General features: G+C 32.6%; 1 protein-coding gene across 4 annotated transcripts; it reads left to right on the plus strand.

The window, feature by feature from the left end:
• Positions 1-16,882: 16,882 nt before the first annotated feature.
• On the plus strand, positions 16,883-20,362 carry LOC140852150 (serine carboxypeptidase 1-like). Of its 4 annotated transcripts, XR_012135125.1 has the most exons (10): positions 16,883-16,968; positions 17,121-17,392; positions 17,615-17,722; positions 18,116-18,390; positions 18,550-18,801; positions 18,886-18,992; positions 19,105-19,191; positions 19,283-19,388; positions 19,499-19,939; positions 20,038-20,362. XR_012135125.1 is itself a non-coding variant. In XM_073245114.1 (8 exons), exons 1-8 carry the CDS (start codon positions 17,017-17,019, stop codon positions 19,637-19,639), a joined length of 1,452 nt encoding a protein of 483 aa, XP_073101215.1. In that variant the 5' UTR covers positions 16,978-17,016; the 3' UTR covers positions 19,640-20,362. The 4 variants fall into 4 exon arrangements, 1 of the variants encoding a protein (XP_073101215.1); XR_012135123.1 differs by lacking the exon at positions 16,883-16,968 and having other exon boundaries at positions 16,978-17,392; XR_012135124.1 differs by lacking the exons at positions 16,883-16,968; positions 17,615-17,722 and having other exon boundaries at positions 16,978-17,392.
• Positions 20,363-21,210: the final 848 nt, after the last annotated feature.

Raw genomic sequence — 21,210 nt, forward strand, 5'->3', positions numbered from 1 at the left:
ATCGGTGAAAGGCTACGACAGTAGTTTGACAACTGCTGCCATAACATCTATGGTAGCGATTGGCATAACTGCTATCGTAGCTTAACTATGGCAGTGGTTGGACAACCGCTGCCATAGATGCTACGGCAGTAGTTGTATAACTACTACCATAGTTCTATGGTAGCGGTTGCTATAGCAGTGATTGCAAAACCGCTGCCATATCTTTCTATGGCAGCGGTTGATACAATTGCTGTCGTATCTCAAAAAATCACCGTCATAGACCTATGACGACGATCACAGTGATAGTAGTTGTCTAACCGCTACCATAGGCTATGGTAGCTATTTTTTAAGCTACGACAGTGATTTTCAACCGCTCTCGTAGTCTTATTTTATAGTAGTGCTTTTCAAAAATATTGATCTCTGACTCAATGATCCAATGACTAAAAATATTTTAGATTAAAATTTTAAAATTTTAGATCTCACAGATATGATCTCATTATAGCTCTAAAATCATTGTCCTAATCTATGAAGTTCATCATAATCTTAGAAAATAAAAGATGCAGCATATGATAAAATATAAATACTTTTATTTTTTCATAAATATCAATTACATGAGTCAGAAAAATTAAAAAAAATAATAAAATATAAATTTTGATTGGCTCATGGGGTCTTATTCTTTCAACAACAAAAGAAAAAAAGGAGGTTACAGTGAATGAAATGAAGCCCATATACCAATTTCGACTGAAATAAATTATCTATTCCAAGAAAACTAAATCAATCCAAAATTAGGTAATACAATAATCAAAGTATTTGAACAACTCTTCTATGCCAAAATTCAAAAATTAAAATTTACATTTTGAATAGTGCAAAAACATTCATCCATAAAAATTTGAATTTTTATATCCCTGCACAAAAAAGATAAATTCCATTTTCCTTCATTGGATTCTTTCACATTACTCTACTTTTTATGCTATGTTTGATGTGGTCATATGTATGCCCTACTTGTCAAGCTCTTTTCGATTTATTGAAAATGGTGCACTTTGTCATACAAAATTCGATTACTAAAAACTTAGTTGCACAAAAAGATTGAAATGGCATATTTTGTTTCAACTATTCGACATCATTTATTCTATCTATAGTTTGATTGCTATGAGCAATCTAAATTTATAATATATGCTTTTGACCATTGTATTGGTTACTCATCAAACAATATCAGTTCTATATTCTTTTCTAAGACAATTATACCTTAATTATGGTCATTATTTATCTTTTTATTTCTTTATTCTATGCATCATACACCTTTTTCTTTTTTTTTGAGAGTGGATTGTTGCTTAACTATCATATTTATTACTCATCTACATGAATAATATTTTCACTCTCCTACATTGAGGCATCCTTTGCACCATTAGCTTGCAGAGATTCTTATTGATAGGGAAATCTCAAAAAAATTAACTCCTTTAATTCCAAAAAATCTTGTGATTAAGATTATTAACATATAGAAATGGAAAACTTTGATGATTTATTTATATATTAAATAGAAAAATGGAATGACTTTTTAAGGGTTCAAAACGACAAATTGATTTTGGAAGAAGTATTTCCAAATAGTTAAATTCAGGTTGTAACATAATAAAGATAAAAAGGTAACATAAATCATAGTAATATTTAAGACTATTATTAAAGATAAAAATAGAGCTTGATATTTACATGAAGATAATTTCAAATAGCTAGCTTAAAAGAATGAAGTTTTAAATAAAGTCTAAAATCTAGAAATCGATGTCACTGTTAAACCATTGCATATCGAACAAGGTTCATTGAGATTTAGCACAATGAAATTCAATTGTCACAAAAGCATCTTCCCTTTATTGCTTGAAAATTCATTTAAGTTTTAGGAAAGTTAATTATAAGAGTGAATTATTCTTTGTTATTAAGAAAATTAAATAAATATTTTATCAATTTTTCATGTTGGATTCTATGGAACGAATTGGGGAAGGCTATGAAAGAAATAGAGGTAGATAGAAGACCTTCCTCAAATTGGGTTATTTTGTTACATATTTGTCAAAAATGATTGATCGACATTTAAAAAAAGAACTCATCTATTTTGAATATGCCAACCATTTTGATCAATCGAATTTGGATTGTTGCATCATTTTTCCAATTTTTTCAACCATAGGTTATTTTTATGGAACAGAGCCATAGCATTTTCTATACCAAAATTAACACAAAAATTTTGATGGATCTAATATATAGTCACAATAAATTCACTGATAATGTACCTTATGCCAGATATAGTTAGTGGATCTAATCTATAATTACAATAGATTTGCTGATTATATACCTCATGCCAAATATAGTTTGTAGATCCAATCTATAATTACAATTGATGCACTGATGATAATGCGGCTAAATATTTCATGTTAATCCTGCCTTACCAGACGGGAAAGTAAATAGCGATCCTTCCACCTCCCATCTATTTAAGGTTTCGGTTGATGAATGACCTCACGGCAAAATGGCTTTCTTAAGCTTCAACAAAATTCTTCTTATAACTTCACTTTTAGCACTTCTCCTCCATTCCGCTCAAAAAGGTCTCTTCCTCTTGATCTCACTCTCTTTCTTTTATGTGCCATGATGCTGCAAGGGTGCAAGTGTAGCCATGCAGCAATACCTACCGCATTATGGGGGATTATGAATGTTTCCTTATGATCTAAGCATCATACATCATCAACTTTGTCAACATTTTATGTTTTTCATCCTGCATGGCATTTTTCTTCAATGTCTACAAATTTTATGTATGCCGATACTATGAATAGTTCCTTTGGGGGATAGCAAATTCTCCTCCTTATGGCTAAACAAAATGACTTGTTTCATTAACTCACTAATCCAATTGTAATTGGAGGTTGGCTTGGGTCTACGAGCTCGAGCTGGATTCAAGCCAGCCATTGGACTTGGTTGGTCAAATAAGATCTTTGCTCAATAAAAAAAATATTTTGCCCAATTTCCATTTAGCTCCTTGTAATTTATATTCATTCGACAAGATGGATCATAAAAATCTTATTTTTGTAATAACTTTTGTACGTGGTTATCAAGTTAGGTCTTATGAAATCCTTGGCAAATATAAGTTACATATCATGACTTTTCTGAATGTATAACTTTTGTCCTTATCTTTCCGAATCACACAGCTGTTGATGCCGAGGTGCCCGTATGCGTAGATATTCCTGGTGTTCTATGTACTGATCCCGGTTGCAAAGGCTTTTGCATTCAACAAAAATATGAGTACTCCAAATGCATCGATACTGGCAGACCTGGAAGGATTCGATGCTGTTGTTGCCATGATATTAATGCTTGCAAATGAAATAACTATGTAACCTGCTTTCTATGAGAACAAAGAATAAAAGATCATTGGACAAGTAATGTCTTAGCAGCTCGATCGTCTCTTTATTTTTGTTCCTCTAGAAATATGAACTATGAAAAATAAAATAAAATTATTTTTTAATTTTTTTGCTAATAAATAGTGATACAATAATCGAAAAAAGTTGAGAAGAAAAACTCCATTCCACCAACTTTATGAACTTCTAAATATTTTTTTCTAGAAACCAGTTTGAGCATATCCTATTGCTGCAACCCCTAGCGAGCAAAAATTTATTCCCACCTATTGACGGCTCTGAAAAGAAAAGGAGTATTATTTCATACCCTTTATTCTATTAATAAAACCATGGCTAGCTATCTAGCAATTCAAAAATACGATTAGAGAAGCAACACAATAGGATACAACAGAAGAAGAAAAGGAGATTGCGGAGAATGAAATGAAGCCCATATACCAATTTCGGTTGGAATAAATTATCTAATCCAAGCTAAAAACTAAACCAACCTGAAATTAGGCTATACAGTAATCAAAGTATTTGAACAACTATTCTACGTCAAAAATCAAAATCAAAATTTATATTTTGAATAGTGCAAGAACTTTCAGGCATGAAAATTTGTATTTTTATATCCATGCTGCAAAAAAGATAATTTTTATTTTCTTTCATTGGATTCTTTCACATTACTCTACTTTTTATGCTATGTTTGATATGATCATTTGTATGCCTTAGTTGTCAAGCTCTTTTTGATTTGTTGAAAAGAAATTTATGTTTTGGTGCAATTTGTCATATAAAATATGGTTACTAAAAATTTAGTCATATAAGAATAATATAATGGTGTATTTTGTTTCAATTATTTCACATCATTTATTCTGTCTATAGGTTGATTGCTCGGAGTGATCTAAATTTAAAATATATGCTTCTACCCATGGTACTGGTTACGCATCAAACAATATCAATTCTATATTTTTTTCTAAGACAATCAGACCTTAGTTATGGTTATTATTTATCTTTTTATTTCTTTGTTCTATGCATCGCATGGCTTTTTCTTTTTCTTGAGAGCGGCTTGTTGCTTAACTATCATATTTATGTCTTGCCTCAAACCCAGCACCTAGCTCGGCCATGTGACTTGGCTGCATGAACCCTAGAGCAAAGCTTTAGAGGTCATATAAGGCTTAAATAATAAATAAATCCATAAGAATACCAAGAATTGTAAAACTTCCATCATATTTATGAAATCAAACCGATCCATCTTTATTGAAAAATGTTCACAAGAAAATCAGCTTACTAACTAACTAAAGACTCCATTGCTCGAACTCCGCATCCAATCCGATCGATGCTACGCATCCCATGACTCTGTAAAGAAAGAAAAATTTGAGACTATGAGCTTTACAGTCTAATAAGAATCCTATCACACATACATCGATATAATAATATAATTCAAGAATAATAAATGAGTAATATCGAATAGAAATCATAATCGTAAAATCTCATGCCAAGTATGCAATATAACTCAACATTTGTATAAACATATATATTACAAATCATGTATTATCATAACTTCATTATAATTATCACGTGTATGTTCATACAACTCATCAATTATGTTTTATTAACATTTTACAGATCAATCATCATCTTTTCATTTGGACTAATCATGGTCACACTTTGGCCTATGACTAGCTAACCATAAACCACGCTTAATCCATAATAATTGCATTCTGGCCTGCAGTAGCAAACTATAATAACTATGTTTCGGCTTGCAGTGGCAAATCAGAATATCTGCACTTCGGCTTATAGTGGCAAATCAAAATATTTGTGCTTCGACCTAAGGTGGAAAACTGGAGTGTCATGATTCGGCCCATGACTGACAATCCGAGGTGTCATAATTCAGTCCATGATCAACAATCTACATCATGGCTAGTCTAAATCCTCTATCACAATCAATAGTTATTCATTAATTTTGTATTACATTCTTGTTCAATTTCAAAATCAAATATCATATTTTTCAACAATCAAAGAGTCAACATGTGATGCATATATAATAAATAATCATATATCCAAGTAAAATCAAAATCATCATGCCTGGTACAAAAACATATATACAGATATTCATGTAAGAAAATTCTTATCTCTATCAGTCTCAGACTTAAATACGGCTATTGATCAACCCTTCGATATACGAATTCGAGATCAAGATATTTTTACTCAATATCTTGTATAGATAATTATACCTCTACATAATCAACATCAAATATAAAAATTATGGATGATTATGGATAATAGAAAATCATGATAAATGACCCTAAAACTACAAGTCTAAGACTCCTCGTAGGGTTAACTGGTCAATTTGAGAGTACCTAGGCATTTGGACCTCTACTAGTCCATCAAATTTTTAGAGAGAGAAATTTATGAAGAGAGATAATTTATAGAGAGAAAATTATAGAGAGAGAAAATCGAGATAGAAGGTAGAGAGAGGAGAGACTCTCTTTTTTTCCTTTTTTTCTTCTATTTTCTCATTTTCTTTCTTCTTCGTGGAAATAGAGGGGAAAGGGGCTCGACCAACCGTCCCTATGGCAGTGACCCCAAACAACAACAGCCCCCACTCCAGTGGCTTTGGCCCTCAGACGTCCGAGCACGATCGCATTCAGTGATGACAACCAATTTGACGAAAGGAAAAGAAGGAGAATAAAATAGGGGACTCTCTCGTGACTAAAATCAGTGACCAACCGATGGCAATCAGGCCATCGATGATGGTCAGGGGACCAGAAAATATAGATGGAAGAGAGGTATGGCTTATTACCTTGTTTCGATGAGGGAAATCGATGGCAACTCATCAAGAGATCTTGGTGGAAAATTAAGGGAAACACTTGGCTTTCACTGGTGGTGGATCACAATGAAGGATGGCTTTGAGAGGAAGATAAGAGGGAATTTAGAGATGGAAGCTTTTAGGTGCTCGCTGGAGTTTTAGTTTGCCCCATACTCTTTTTTCCGATCAGACTTGGAAGAGGAGATGGACTCCATCAGATGTCCTCCTCTTCAACCTCACATGCTGAGCATGTGAGGTCAAAATATTTTTTTTTTCTCTATTTTAAGAGTCATGCTGGAGAAATATTTTTTGGATTTAGATCTTTATATTCTCTCCCTTTAAAATAATTTCATCTCTGAAGTTAGCATATTGCAAAATTGAAATCTTAAAGGCATAATCTTATCCTCGATCTTTTAAATAGCCTTTTCAGCTGAAAAGAAATTCTAATCCTTTACCATAACACCCTTGCTTAAACCACCATACTTTTTGTAATACCCAGCCCACAACACAGATCTTAAAGTAGCTACAAAAAAAAATAGAATTGGGCTAGCACATGCTTTGCATGTGCTAGAATTACTGTGGAATTGGGAAACACATGGAAGAAACTCCCAAAGAAATTCTTCTCTAAATCGAAATTCCAAAATCATTATAAATTTATGATCAAATCAAACCCTAAATCCTCTCATTAGATGTCTATTTAAAGGCCTCAATTCTTTAGATTTCTCCTCACCAAAAATTACCATCATTGGCTCCCCTTTTCTTTGGTTTCTTCTCGATTACACCAATGACTTGATCTTAATTTGGATGTCAAGAAACCAATCAATTCCCATCCAAAAATTAGGTAAGTGTTTTTAATTATCTTCCCTCAATTTTTTATAGATCTTAAGCTTGAAATTCCGTTGATCTTTTGCCAAAAAAACCCTTGAAGTCTCGTTTGCCAATTTCTCTATTTTCTCCATACTTTGTTTTGGTTTTCTACCATCGATTCTCGTCGCCAGTTGCTGCAGTCAGTCATCAGACCCTATCGTGATTGCTGTCGGACCTTCCTCTTTCGATCACGAGCATTACTGATAGGGAAGAAGCCTTCCTGGTTTCGAAAACAAGGGGAGGAAGAGCCTCCCTGTTCTATGAAAGAAGAAAGGAAGAAGAGGACGTTAAGTCCTCTGTTCCATGAAAAAAAAAAAAGAAAGAAAGAAGAAAAAGAGAAAAAAAAAAGAAAAGAAAATAAGAGAGACGGATCCTCCCACTTCCCTCTGTCCCTACCTTAAGTTTGAATCCCATATTTCTCTCTCTAAAAAGTTTCACTTCCTCTCTTTACGAATTTTCTCTCTCTAAGATATTTTCTCTCTAAATTTCTCTCTCTAAAATTATTTCTCTCTCTAAGATTGATCGAATAAGATTTTTTTTTGATGATTTTAATCAACCTTAGTGAAGGGTCTTCATCTGCTGTTGCCAGACAACATACCATTACCCAGCTTGGCCAGATCCAGATACCATTAAATTTAATTATTTATAATTTTTATTGAATTATCTATATACTGATTCAACTATCATTTGATTAAATCATCTTGATTAGAATAATCAGATCGTCGGGTAGCGTCGCCAGATTAGCCCTCTTCCATCTCGTTAATTTCTCTCTCCTCTGATATTTTCTCTCTATGTGATTTATGAAAATAGTGAACCCAATCTATTGCCTTAAATCTAATTTGATTCTAGTAGAGGGTTTCAAACTGCTCTATTAATTGATGTACCAACCTCTATTTTGACTTTTGTCAAGTACTAATGAATTTGATCATCGTTGATCTCTATTGAACCATCTATTTCTATTCTAATTATGATCAAATAATATTACCTTTGATTCGATCGATCGAGATATTAAGCACGATTGCTTTGTCAGTCTTCGAAGGGTGTCATAATTTAAGATTTTTATTAGTTATAGTATAAAACTAATAGAAGAATATATTTTAAATAATAGGTTCGAAAGAATGCTTTCAGGATTGATAGAATCTGTCTGTTCAGTATTTTATAGAGATAAATAATGAACCATCCTCAAGATATTTCATAATTTATTTTGAAAGTAAATAATTAATCTTTAAATTATACATGATTTATAAACTATGTTTTGAATGAAAAATGCTTTATGAAATATCATGGTTTATTAATTTAGTATGGAATATGCATATATTTAGTGGAATTATGAAATTTATATATTATCTTGCAAAATTATTTAATATGGATCGAATTTTATGCTTTCAGCCTAATTATGTTTCGACCTTATTAATGGGGCTTATACATTGATTTTCGATCCTGTCAATGGAGGTTATATGTTGGTTTTCAATTCTACCAATGAGGGTTGTGTATTGATTTTTGATCCTATCAGTGGGGATGGTGCATTGATTTTTGATCCTATCAATAGGGGCTATATGTTGGCACTCTGACTGAGCTCATTATTTTTTGGCCCTGCCACAGGGATAGATGTGGTCATGGTCAAAAACTATTGAGTTATATATATTTTGTTTCAAATCAAATTTATGATTATGTGTGTGTGTATTTGAAAAGATTTGATTTGTATTGAAAATAGCATAAAATATATTCATAAATTATTTATGATATTTATTTTTGAACATCATATCTATGATAATATCTGAAATATCTAACTAAGATATTTATTACTTATTGGGCTAACAAGCTCATCATTTTTTTTTTTTTAGATTCAGATTCTTATTTGCAAATATAGATACTATTTTGAAAATGAGCTAGAAGCAAAAGTCAATAATATAGATTTATTATAATATTTTTACATGATTATTATTTGAGGTATAATTGATGTAAGATCATTTAAATATTATTAAAATTTTTTGAGAGACTAAAATTAATTTTGGTTAGTTAAATTTTAGACTAAATTGATTATGAATTTTACTATGATGCATTGATATCATTTTTGAAATATCTTGCATGCTTGTAGAGAGAGTTCTTCATAAGTATGTGACGGTTATCATGACCCTTCACTCATAATTTCAGATCGGAGGCATGTCAATAACCATATAAATTGATCATTCTGGATCAAAATTATGATATTATAGATTAAAATTATGACATCCTATTACAAAAAATATCTTTGAATGCAGTACTTGTAGAAATATGATATCCTATATATCATGTGCAAAAAAAATTTTTGAAGTAGAAAGCATTACATGATTACGATCAATCCATACAACATATTTCAAATTTAAGACCATATTTTATTAAAGTAACAGATTTTTCAAACCATCTATTACAATATCTTTCATATTTTGATAAAATTAAAATATCTAATTTATAAATTATAACATTCAGTAAGAAAATTATAATATGTTGTTTTTATCCCCGGCCCTCTCCTCCTCATTCCTTCTACGCTCCTCTTCTTGTCATAAATCATTTTCAACACCTCCCATTCCAAGGCAGGTGTCTGATAGTACACTCCTCTCGAGCTCCCGGCATCCATCCAAAGGGTGGGGGAGAATCCCTTGATCAAGTAGCAGTATCGCGATAATGGCAACATCTTCTATCACATCTTCACCTACATAGAAGGCTGGAGGAGATTATTTTGACCATAGCTGATAGCCCTAACTTCTATTTATAGAGGGCCTGAGCATGATGGGTGCACGACAGAGGATCCATGTGCTAATTTTATACCGCCTTAATTCTTTTTCTCTCTCTCATATTAGTTGGCTGTACACGTAAGTATCAAACTCATCTCTGAACATAGTGCATATAGAATTATGACATCCTAGATAAAAATTATGACATTACATGTTAAAATTATGACATCCTCATATAGAAAATATCTTAAAATATAGAATTATAATATTTTGATTCAAAATTATGATATTGTAGATTAAAATTATGACATCCTCATACAAAATATATCTCTCAATACAGAATTATGATATTCTGATTTAAAATTATGATATTATAGGCTAAAATTATAATATTTTGATATAAAAAATATCTCTAAAAATAGAATATATAGAATTATGATATCTTGGATCAAAATTATAACATGTTGGATCAAAAATATCACATCCTAGCATAGAAAATATCCTTGAATGTAGTATTTGTAGAAATATGATGTCCTATTCAAAATTATGAAATTATATGTAGAAAATGTTTTTGAAGGTCCATATAATATATTTCAACTTTGAAATCATATTTTATTAAAGTAATAGATTTTTCAAATCATCTATTATAATATATTTCACATAAACATAAAGAACATGGACATAATTACAAAATAAGTTGGCAAACCATTTCGACCAAAACAACCACAAGAACATAGTCACAATTTGACCAAAATGTCATAATTTTGGAGATATTTTTAACTTCAAGATATCATAATTTTAACCTACAATATTATAAATTTAATCTAGAATTCATAATTATCTTCTACTTTCGGAGATATTTTCTATTCTTGGATGTCATAATTTTAACGTACAATATCATAATTTTGATCTATAATTTTATAATTTTGACTCACTTTCTTATGTTAGTTGGCTGCATATGTAAGCATCAAACTCATCTAAAAATAGATCTGAGGATAGTTGATTGCTGGAAGCTATTTGTTGGACTACCTCTACAACTTTATGTGGAGTCATCCTTTGTCTTTTAGCAGGCCTTTTATCATTTTCTTCGATAGATGGATCATCGGATGTCTTATTCGTAGCTTTCTTTGACTTCTTTGATTTTTTTCAACTCCACTCTTTATTCTCCTCTCTCTTGGCCATCCCTTTGTATCAATATTATCAGGATCTTAGATAAGAAATTCTAAGCATGACTGTGCTAAATAATTAGTATCTACTGTTCTTCTGAATAATGGAGTTAGATCAGCCATCATCAAATTTAATGCATCTTCAGATCTAGAGGCAATTTCTGCACGTTTCATCAAAAGATGACTTATCAAAGCATACCTATATCAAATAGGATATCCATATATTGTAACAGATTGTCGTAATTATAGATAGGACATCATAATTCAATTATAGGATGACATACCTAGATTTTTTGGTGCTCTTATCATAGAATTGAACATTGTAATCTAAATCATTGAATTAGAATTTCATATCCTTACACCACCTATTAAAAAAGTACTTATTAAGAATATAAAATACTTCATTTTGATGAAGAACCAATAAGGCATTTCTACACAAGTATCTTCCAAACTAAAATGATCAACACTGGCATTTCACTTCCTCCAACTGGTTGGACCATGAAATAGTATAGTTTTTTGACAATCACCATCTCAATTTCGTTAACTTCAATTTTCTCAAATGACTTCACTAAATATATAGCAAAGTTATCAACTTCTTCAGTTAATTTAGCATTTGATGCAGTCATCTCAAGTATCTCGTTCTGAAATTTTTTGAATATGCGCTTAGTGTATATAACTACTGCTTGCCTCTCAAAGATTGAGGATATCTTGAGAAAAGTATTAGTTTGTAAGGACTTATTGTCTTGCTTATTTTCTGCTGCATATCTTTTCTCCAACACATCCTTATACTTCTCAATGAATTTCTTTAGGATAGTCTTCAAATTTTAAAATCCATCGAAGAAGTGGTTAATACTCTCATTCCTTTGAGAGAAAGATATGCCTAGAAAGGATATCAGAACCAAAGAAAATCACTGATATAGTGTTATAGGATATCATAAAAAATATTTTAAAAAATATTTTATGATTTCAACATACCTGCAAAGAATGTATTCTTAAAATAAACTAGAATCCATTGATCCCGACATTCATAGAGATCATGCAACTAATCTACAGCATTGCATTCTTCATACTTGTCCATAAGTTATCCTTATTTTTTCTCGAAAGCTTATGTTGTAACAGTGTCATATACAGTCTCATCAAATTCAACTATAAATTTGAGATGTGCTATGCATATATGGCCTATCTTTTCAAAGATCTTCCTTAAAATGTGCCAAAAATAAAATTGATATCGTGCATTAGAAAAAATCTTCTTGACAGTAGCCCCGATCGTCTTATTCTGATCGATGATAATGGCATTAGGTGCCTGACCACCATTTTCATCCAGCCATGACTGAAATATCTATTTAAAAATCTTCATCCTCTCATTTGACAACTATATATGCACAGTCAAGCAAGATGGACTGTCTATGGTGGTTGACTCTAACAAATAGACAGAATGGCATTTGATATATGTTTGTGAGGTAAGTAGAGTCAAAGATCGATACATCATCAAAGTAAATGCATACCATTCTTGATCTTGGATGGATCCAGAATACAATCCTTAGCTACGTATTGCTATTTAAATCTAATAGATATAAAAAATTTAAATTTTTAGCTTGCATTTGTGTGAAGTGGACAACCATTGACTGTGCATCTTTTTCTGTCAGCTGACTTTGACGTTCTCAACAAATATAATTATGAGCATCCTTCTTCATAAATTCTAATTGCCTTCTTTCTCCTTTTCTTGTTACCATAATAGAGTATATTTAAGCTATAGATATATTCACGGTATGCATATTGCTAATCTCTATTTTTTCTAATGTGTTGATCTTCCTGTGGAACAATAGATAAGTGACGATTGATATAGATAGCTTATGGTGGTATTCTAGAATAGCATCATCCAATCTTCACTTATCGATCTTGGAATTAAGTCTAACTTTTATTGAGGCCTTACGATCAATTTTGTCGGTATCTTTGGGATTCATGAAATTATCTATTTTCTAGATTTTTTTTCTCTCCAGTATGCTAGATATTTGAAGTATAATTCTTTTTTATTATTGGACCTACTACACACGATTATGATTTCAAAACTGACTCTTCTTGCATAAGTATTGTAAAAATTATACACATTTGTTACTAAATTAAGCTCTATTTCTACATAAAGATCAACATTATCATTATCTATATGCAGTGCACTAGAAGAAGGTAAATTATTAAGACAACCATCACATGAAGCCACATTCAACTGATCATTTACAAGAATCTCTATAGAAGATATACAGAAGATTTTTTGAAATCAAAAAATATATATAAAAAATATAAATACTTCTATCAAAAAAATATATAAATACAAGGTTCTTTGAAGATATATTATAGTATATCATAATTTTAATATAAAATATTATAATTTCAATCTAGAATTTATAATTATGACATCTTCTTAGTTCAGAAGTTATTTTTACCGTAGAATGTCATAATTTTATATTAGAATATCAAAATTTTAATCTAAAATATAATAATTTTGGTCCAGCATATCGTAACCTATATTTGGAGATATTTTCTACCTATAATATATCATAATTTTAATCTAAAATATCATAATTTTAATATAGGATGTTATAAAAATATTAAAAAATATACTGAAAAGATATTTTATCTATAAAATATCATAATAGTAATCTAGAATATCATAATTTTGATTTAGAATATCATAATATTGTTAAAACTATCTTCAAAAGGTATTTTACTCATAGATGTCATAATTTAAACATAGAATGATATAATTTTGATCCAAGATATCATAAAATTATCAAAAATATTGATTTTGATATATTTTATCTATAAAATATTATAATATTATTTAAAATATTATAATTTTAATCTAAGATGTCATAATATTATCAAAACTATCTTTAGAAGATATTTTACCTATAAGATTTCATAATTTTAACACAAAACATCATAATTTTGATCCATGATATTATAAAAATATCAAAAAGTATACTTAAAAATTATTTTACGTACAGAATATCATAATATTAATCTATAATATTATAATTTTAAATTAAATTATTATAATATTATCAAAATTATTTTTGAAAGATATTTTATCTACAGGATGTTATAATTTTGATCAAGATATTATAAAAATATAAAAAAATATCTATTTTAAGATATTTTACTTATAAAATATCATAATATTAATATAGAATATCATAATTTTACTCTAAGATATTAAAACTATCTTCAGAAGATATTTTACCTATAAAATATCATAATTTTAACATATATATAATGTAATAATTTTGATCCAAGATGTCATAAAAATATAAAAAATTATATTTAAGAGATATTTAATCTATATGATATCATAATATTAATCTATAATATCATAATTTTGATTTAAGATATCATAATATTATCAAAACTATTTTTGAAAGATATTTTACTTATAGGATGTCATAATTTTATCATATAATATCATAATTTTAAAATATGATATCATAAAAATATCAAAAAAATATACTTAGATGATATTTTACATAGAGAATACCATAATATTAATCTATAATATCATAATTATAATATAGGATATCGTAATATTATCAAAACTATCTTCAAAAGGTATTTTACCTGCATGATGTCATAATTTTAACATAGAATATCATAATTTTGATATAGAATATCATAAAAATATCAAAAAGTATCTTTGAAAAATATTTTACCTAAAGGATGGCATAATATTAAACTATAATATCATAATTATAATATAAAATGATATAATATTGTCAAAACTATCTGAGAAAGATATTTTATTTATAAAATATCATAATTCTAATATAGAATATCATAATTTTAATTCAAGATATCATAAAAATATCAAAAAATATACTTGAAAGATATTTTACCTACAGAATATCATAATATTAAACTATAGTGCCATAATTTTGATCTAAGATGTTATAATATTGTCAAAATTATTTTCTGAAGGCGTTTTATCTACAAAATATCATAATTTTAATCTATAATGCTATAATTTTGATCTTGTATGTCATAATATTATCAAAAATTATTCTGACATCCTGACTTATTATATAATTTTTTTAAAAATTTATATGACATAATGTACTCAAAATTGAAAAAAGAACACCATTTGAACCAACCTAGCGCATTAACTTCGTTTAACTATCAAAGAAGCTGCTGTAATAAAAGAACTATAAAAATATTGTAATAAAGGATTTACAGACAGTATTTTACTTTTTGATGGATGAGATATATTGTTTGGATGGATAATATTATTTAGATGCAGCCAACAATTTCGAACGCACAATTCTCTTTGCAGAATAAACTTTGGATACAAAATGGTCGGACAAAGGCTCCACAAAATAAGAAAGAAAAGAGAGAAAAGCAGCATTAATGATGTCCAATCAGAATGCAAAATAGTAAAAACACTTCATCTTAGAGAGAAAGAATATTTTTATCATATTTAATTTAAAAAATAAATTATGACATGCATTAAATATATTTAGTGATAGAACAGTGTATCATATCCATTTTCTTCGTGCCTTTAGGTGTTCGATTTAATGTAAAAGTATATCTATCATATTGCTCTATGAGGACACTACATGGATCAATGGACAATGCTGTGCGCTCCGCATCAGATTTTGTACATTGTAGGTGGTGTACAAATTATTTCACCCTTAACCACATGGAAATGCCGTCAAGACTCGCAAACTCTGGCCACATCTACCCGAGTCCCACGATCCACTTAAAGAGGCTGGTACAGCCTCACTCGATAGCCTCCGTATGCATGCACCAGATGCAATTGGACCCACCACGGTGGATAACACGCCATGCTACCCCTCGTATTTCACCGATTCTCAATTGCATGCTCTCCACCATGCATATGCTCTGGGATGTTCACTTGCATCCGGTGCATGCATAATTTCTCCACTCAATACGACCCATCTCGTTGCGATCCAAATGACGTGTTACCCTCGCAGCCCAGAGTTCGTTTGAAGCCCCAGTTGGTTTCATCCGCATGGAGAGTTTGGCCCAGCGGCCCGCAAATGGGAGACCGACACATCATCCGTCATTCCCGGTTAATGAAGGGGAGCCCGCTACCTGGCTCCAATCAACGAGAAGGACACGTGTGACCAGCTTTGACCGAAAGCGATCGTGGTGGTAGCTTGCGCGGTCAGCATTCCACTTGGTCGTAGCGAATCACCGTCCAGTTTTGCCAATGCCCGCTTTAATTATTTTAACTATTATCTAATTATTTATTGATAGATGCACGCGCAAGCTCTGCTATCAACGCAGAATCTCGAATGCCCAGTAACTAGCCAAAAATACCGTCACTCCCGGTGAGCTTACCACATCTATTGACCTTCAAAGACAAAGTACACAGATCAAACGGTCATGATCGAACAGCAACTTGACGAGGGGTCCGGCTAGATTATTGCCCCGTGGTCACTACTCGCTGACAAACAACGGAGGGATGATGTTTGGACTCGTTTGGCCTCAAATGTTGATGCGATGCCAAGTGTTTCTCGGTCATTGTCTACGGTGTGGATTATTGATTACAATAGAACCTTTTTACCCAAAAAAAAAAAAAGAGAATAAAAGAATTTACCCACAAAAACGGAAAAAATAGGAGCTAATAATTGAGGGATGATGTTTGGACTCGTTTGGCCTCAAATCTTGATGCGATGCCGAGTGTTTTCCGGTCATTGTCTGCGACGTGGATTATTGATTACAATAGGACTTTTTTACCCAAAAAAAAAAAAGAGAATAAAGAGAATAAAAGAATTTACCCACAAAAATGGAAAAAAGGAATAAAGGGCTAAGCTTTTCTGGTTTACGGGGTCATTACCATGAGTCCAGGAGCAGGTTTTTTTTTTTTTTTTTTTTTTTATGAACAGGGAGGTTATACCACCCTAATTTTATTAGTGGAATAGAATATTTACAGAGCAGGTTGTCCCTGTAGAACTGGAACCGGTCTTTTTTTTTTTTGAGTTGTAGCTCATGAGACCTAAAGGACATTTTTAAACTTCCGAATGTTGGTCCCCAAAACCTCCGAACTCTATATATACTGGCATGTTGGTCCCCAAAGCCTCCGAACTCATTCAATTTATTCACTACGCTCTATGATGTTTGCTTCGTTATTCACTTGGATAATTTTCTCATACTTCCTCTTCTTGCCAAATTGCACTGAAGCCAAGCAAGCTAACCTTCTCCATGATTTTATCAGATCCAATAGGCCATCTAGCGCTCGCTTCGATGGTTTCTTGCATCTTCTCAATGGGAGCGAAGCATTACCCCCGATTTATGTTGCTCCACAGAATGGGCTGAAAGAATTAGATAAGATTGATGCATTGCCTGGCCAGCCTAAAGGTGTAAACTTTGATCAATATGCTGGTTATGTGATGGTCGAGCCGCAGCATGGAAGAACACTCTTCTACTACTTTGTTGAGTCCCCACGAGACCCAGAAAGGAAACCACTCCTCTTATGGCTCAATGGAGGTAAGCAAACTACATTCTGCTATTTCAGCTATTTGCTTGTCATTTTAATCACAAACTCAAATGTTTGCCATGCACAAATGTCATATATTGACATTCTTCAAGCAAGGCCATCGTAATTTCAATTTTTTACAAATTCATTGGTCAGCCATCTTCCTTTTCCTTTGAAAAAAAAATGTAAAATATCTCTTAATAGATTTTGAATGTAAACTTTGAAATGTACAGGTCCCGGATGCTCCTCCTTGGGAGGCGGAGCCATGCAGGAATTAGGACCCTTCAGAGTTCAGAGTGATGGCAAAACTCTTCATAGAAATAAGCATGCATGGAACAATGGTTTGTGAATTTAACTCTCATATGACAACTTTTCCAGTTTATCACATTGATCTTTTAGTGATCAGGGGGGTGGACCACCGGCAGCGGCGCGGAGAAGCTGCGGGCTGTAGAGGGCCGGAAGGGGGGTGGGGATGGGGGGGCCGCGGCAGCGGCCCGGGGGAAGCTAGGGGCCGCGGGGGGCGGGGGTTGAGCACCGTGAAGCCATAATAATAATAAAATATTAATTTTTAAAAATAATAAAATATATAAAACAGTCATCAACGTTTTTTATAATAAAATATTATAAAGAATCAAAATTCTATTTTATCTTATTAGCAGTCTTTGTATCTTCTGCTAATTTAAATTTTATCATCTGTCTGATTATTATTTATTGCTGCATATCGGCAATTGCAGTTGCAAATGTGGTTTTCTTGGAATCTCCGGCGGGTGTAGGGTTCTCATACACCAAAACAAGTTCGGACTACGAAAACAGGGGGGACAAGAGAACAGCAGAAGACACCTATACCTTTCTGGTCAACTGGTTGGAGAGGTTCCCAGAGTACAAAACTCGTGATTTTTTCGTAACTGGGGAGAGCTATGCTGGCCACTATGTGCCTCAGCTTGCCAGTCTTATTGTTCTGAACAATAAGAAGCCCAACAAACCAACCATCAACCTCAGAGGCATAGCAGTAAGACACTACTCTCAAACTGCCAAATAATTAAACAATATATATGAAAATGATTAAATTATGCGTCAGCTCAATTTTAACATCTTACCTAATATATCCATCATGTAAAACCAACTATTGTCTCTAATATGTTGCTTACCTTGACTGACGTATGGATAGATTGGCAACGCATACATTGACACCAACACAACTTTGATGGGAATGTATGAGTTCTTGTGGATGCATGCCATGTATTCCGACAGGACCTACAGGCTGATTCGAAGGAAATGTAAGATTTCAGATATGTATTCATCAGAGTGTGAAAATGCCACAAATCTGGCTGATTTTGAGATTGGGTCGATTGATCGCTTCAATGTGTATGTTCCACTTTGCACTAAAAAATTACACCAACCAACTTCTGTTACCAGTTCGGTAAGTCCCAACATGACATTTTGGTGTGTTTCCAACTCCGTTCTTGTTTCACAAAAGCACTAATCAGCAATCAAACATGACCAGAATGTGGAGTTTGATCCCTGCGCTGGCAACTACGTTTATGCCTACCTTAATCTTCCAGAGGTGCAAAAGTCTCTTCATGCAATTCCATTCCTATGGACGTACTGCAGGTGCACATGGTTATCTTCTCCTTCTCGTGTCAATCTAGTAGAATTAATGAAAGATTCACTTCAAGCCGCTGAGAACTCTCCTCTTACTCTTACTGTAAATTGCATTACTTAGTCGGGGTGGTTGGAGGGATTCCCCTTATACCATGCTGCCTATGATCAAGCAATTGGCAACCAGCGGCATAAGAATGTGGTTATACAGGCAAGTTTTGACACAACATTGCAACCAAGCACATCAATAAAATGTGAATAGAAAGAGAAACACATTTTTATATGAAACTTTGCAATTGCAGTGGTGACATGGATTCAGTTGTTTCAGTAACTTCCACAAAGTACTTTTTAAGAATGCTGGGCTTGCCCATCAAGAGCCCATGGCGCCCATGGCAGGCCAATAGTGAGGTAGGAAATCCTGGAACCTGATTCTTTTGTCTTGTAATGGCTTAAAGCTTGAAACGCTATGAACTATTCTAAGCAATGATGCTATTGCCATGATATACTACTTATGACAGGTAGCAGGCTATGTTGTCGCATACAATGGACTAACTTTCGTGACAGTCAGAGGAGCTGGCCATGAAGTACCAAGCTACCAACCTGAAAGGTCCCTGATCATGATCTCTGCATTCCTTGAGGGAAAGCTTCCTCCTGCATGAGAAGCATCCTCCCCTCTCCCTCTGTCTACTTTATGGAACAATTGTGTGCATTCATGATATGTATCTCCTTAATGTGCTTGGTACTGATATATCCTGTCGTTCTAGTAATAATACTTATCCCCTTTAAACAACTCATTGCGCGCACGCGTGTGGGTGTGTGTGTGTGTTTAAGTGTGTGAGAGAGAGTTAGAGAGAGAGAGGAAAAGTCTCTATCTGCATTCATTTCAAAGAGTGAAAGAATTCGACAAAAAGAAGTAGGATGTCATTGCTTGGGTATGGCAGCTTGCGGTCCTAATAAGGGTAAGATACTTTTACTGGAAATTGGTGTGGCAGTACTTGCCCACTAAGAAACTTTTGCTCAGTCATTATATTATAATGCTCGAGATGTTTGGTTACAGGGTGATTCTGCAGTAGTTATTCCCTGGCTTCAACACTTGCATACTAATCGGCTGTCCCTTTCTCCCTGGATGCAAGATATTAGACTCTGGTGGTCGTCTTTTCAAACTTTCAAACTGTCTCATTTTTGCAGAGAAGGTAATCAAGCTGCTGATTGGGCTGTGAACCATGCCCTTACAGAAGACTTCCTTCTGTCAGTGGATCAATTATATTTGCAGCCTTGGTTTGCCTGTATTTTGAAGGCTGATGCTTATTCTATTGGTTTCCCTAGCCATGGTCTCTAATGTACTCCCAATCTTTACTAGCCTACTTATTCTCCTGTTTACACTTTTTTTTTTGCATGGCTATGGGTCTTGCTTCGCTGTCAGATCATTACCATCAATCTCCATCTCTGCTTCACTGCATCACAAAAATGAAATTATCTGGCTGATCTGGCTGTATGGCTCAGAGTTTTGTATATTTGCTCTGCTCCTGGGACTGCTTTTTATAGCTTTCAAATTTCTGGGTATAATAAAATTCCTTGTGTGGAGGACAATAGTTTGGTTTCAGCTTTTTTGTATCACGATTTCAGCCTTTCAACCTTGGATACTGCGGTCCGCAGAAGATTACAATTCTATGGGTTACATTCAAAGGTGGTTATGGATGATACATGTTTACAGCTATCTAAAACTGAAGGGCATGGTATAGGTTCCTGGTTGCTATATTGCTTGTGCTGTTCTGCTCAACTTGGTGGACATTATATCCATATATTATTCAATGCTCTTCCTTTACCTTGCATCTCGCTGTTATGATGCTATCCTGCTTTGGCTATGGGTTTTTTGTCTGACAGCAAACATTTCTATAGAAGCCGGCAATCTCACATATATGAGGTTCCAGGATTCTGATCTGCTATGGGTTTTTTTGAGAGTGGCTTGTTGCTTAACTATCATATTTATTACTCATCTACATGAATAATATTTTCACTCTCCTACATTGAGGCATCCTTTGCACCATTAGCTTGCAGAGATTCTTATTGATAGGGAAATCTCAAAAAAATTAACTCCTTTAATTCCAAAAAATCTTGTGATTAAGATTATTAACATATAGAAATGGAAAACTTTGATGATTTATTTATATATTAAATAGAAAAATGGAATGACTTTTTAAGGGTTTAAAACGACAAATTGATTTTGGAA

This window comes from Elaeis guineensis, chromosome 10 (assembly GCF_000442705.2).
Source record: "Elaeis guineensis isolate ETL-2024a chromosome 10, EG11, whole genome shotgun sequence".
In the NCBI taxonomy this organism is placed as follows: Eukaryota; Viridiplantae; Streptophyta; class Magnoliopsida; order Arecales; family Arecaceae; genus Elaeis; species Elaeis guineensis.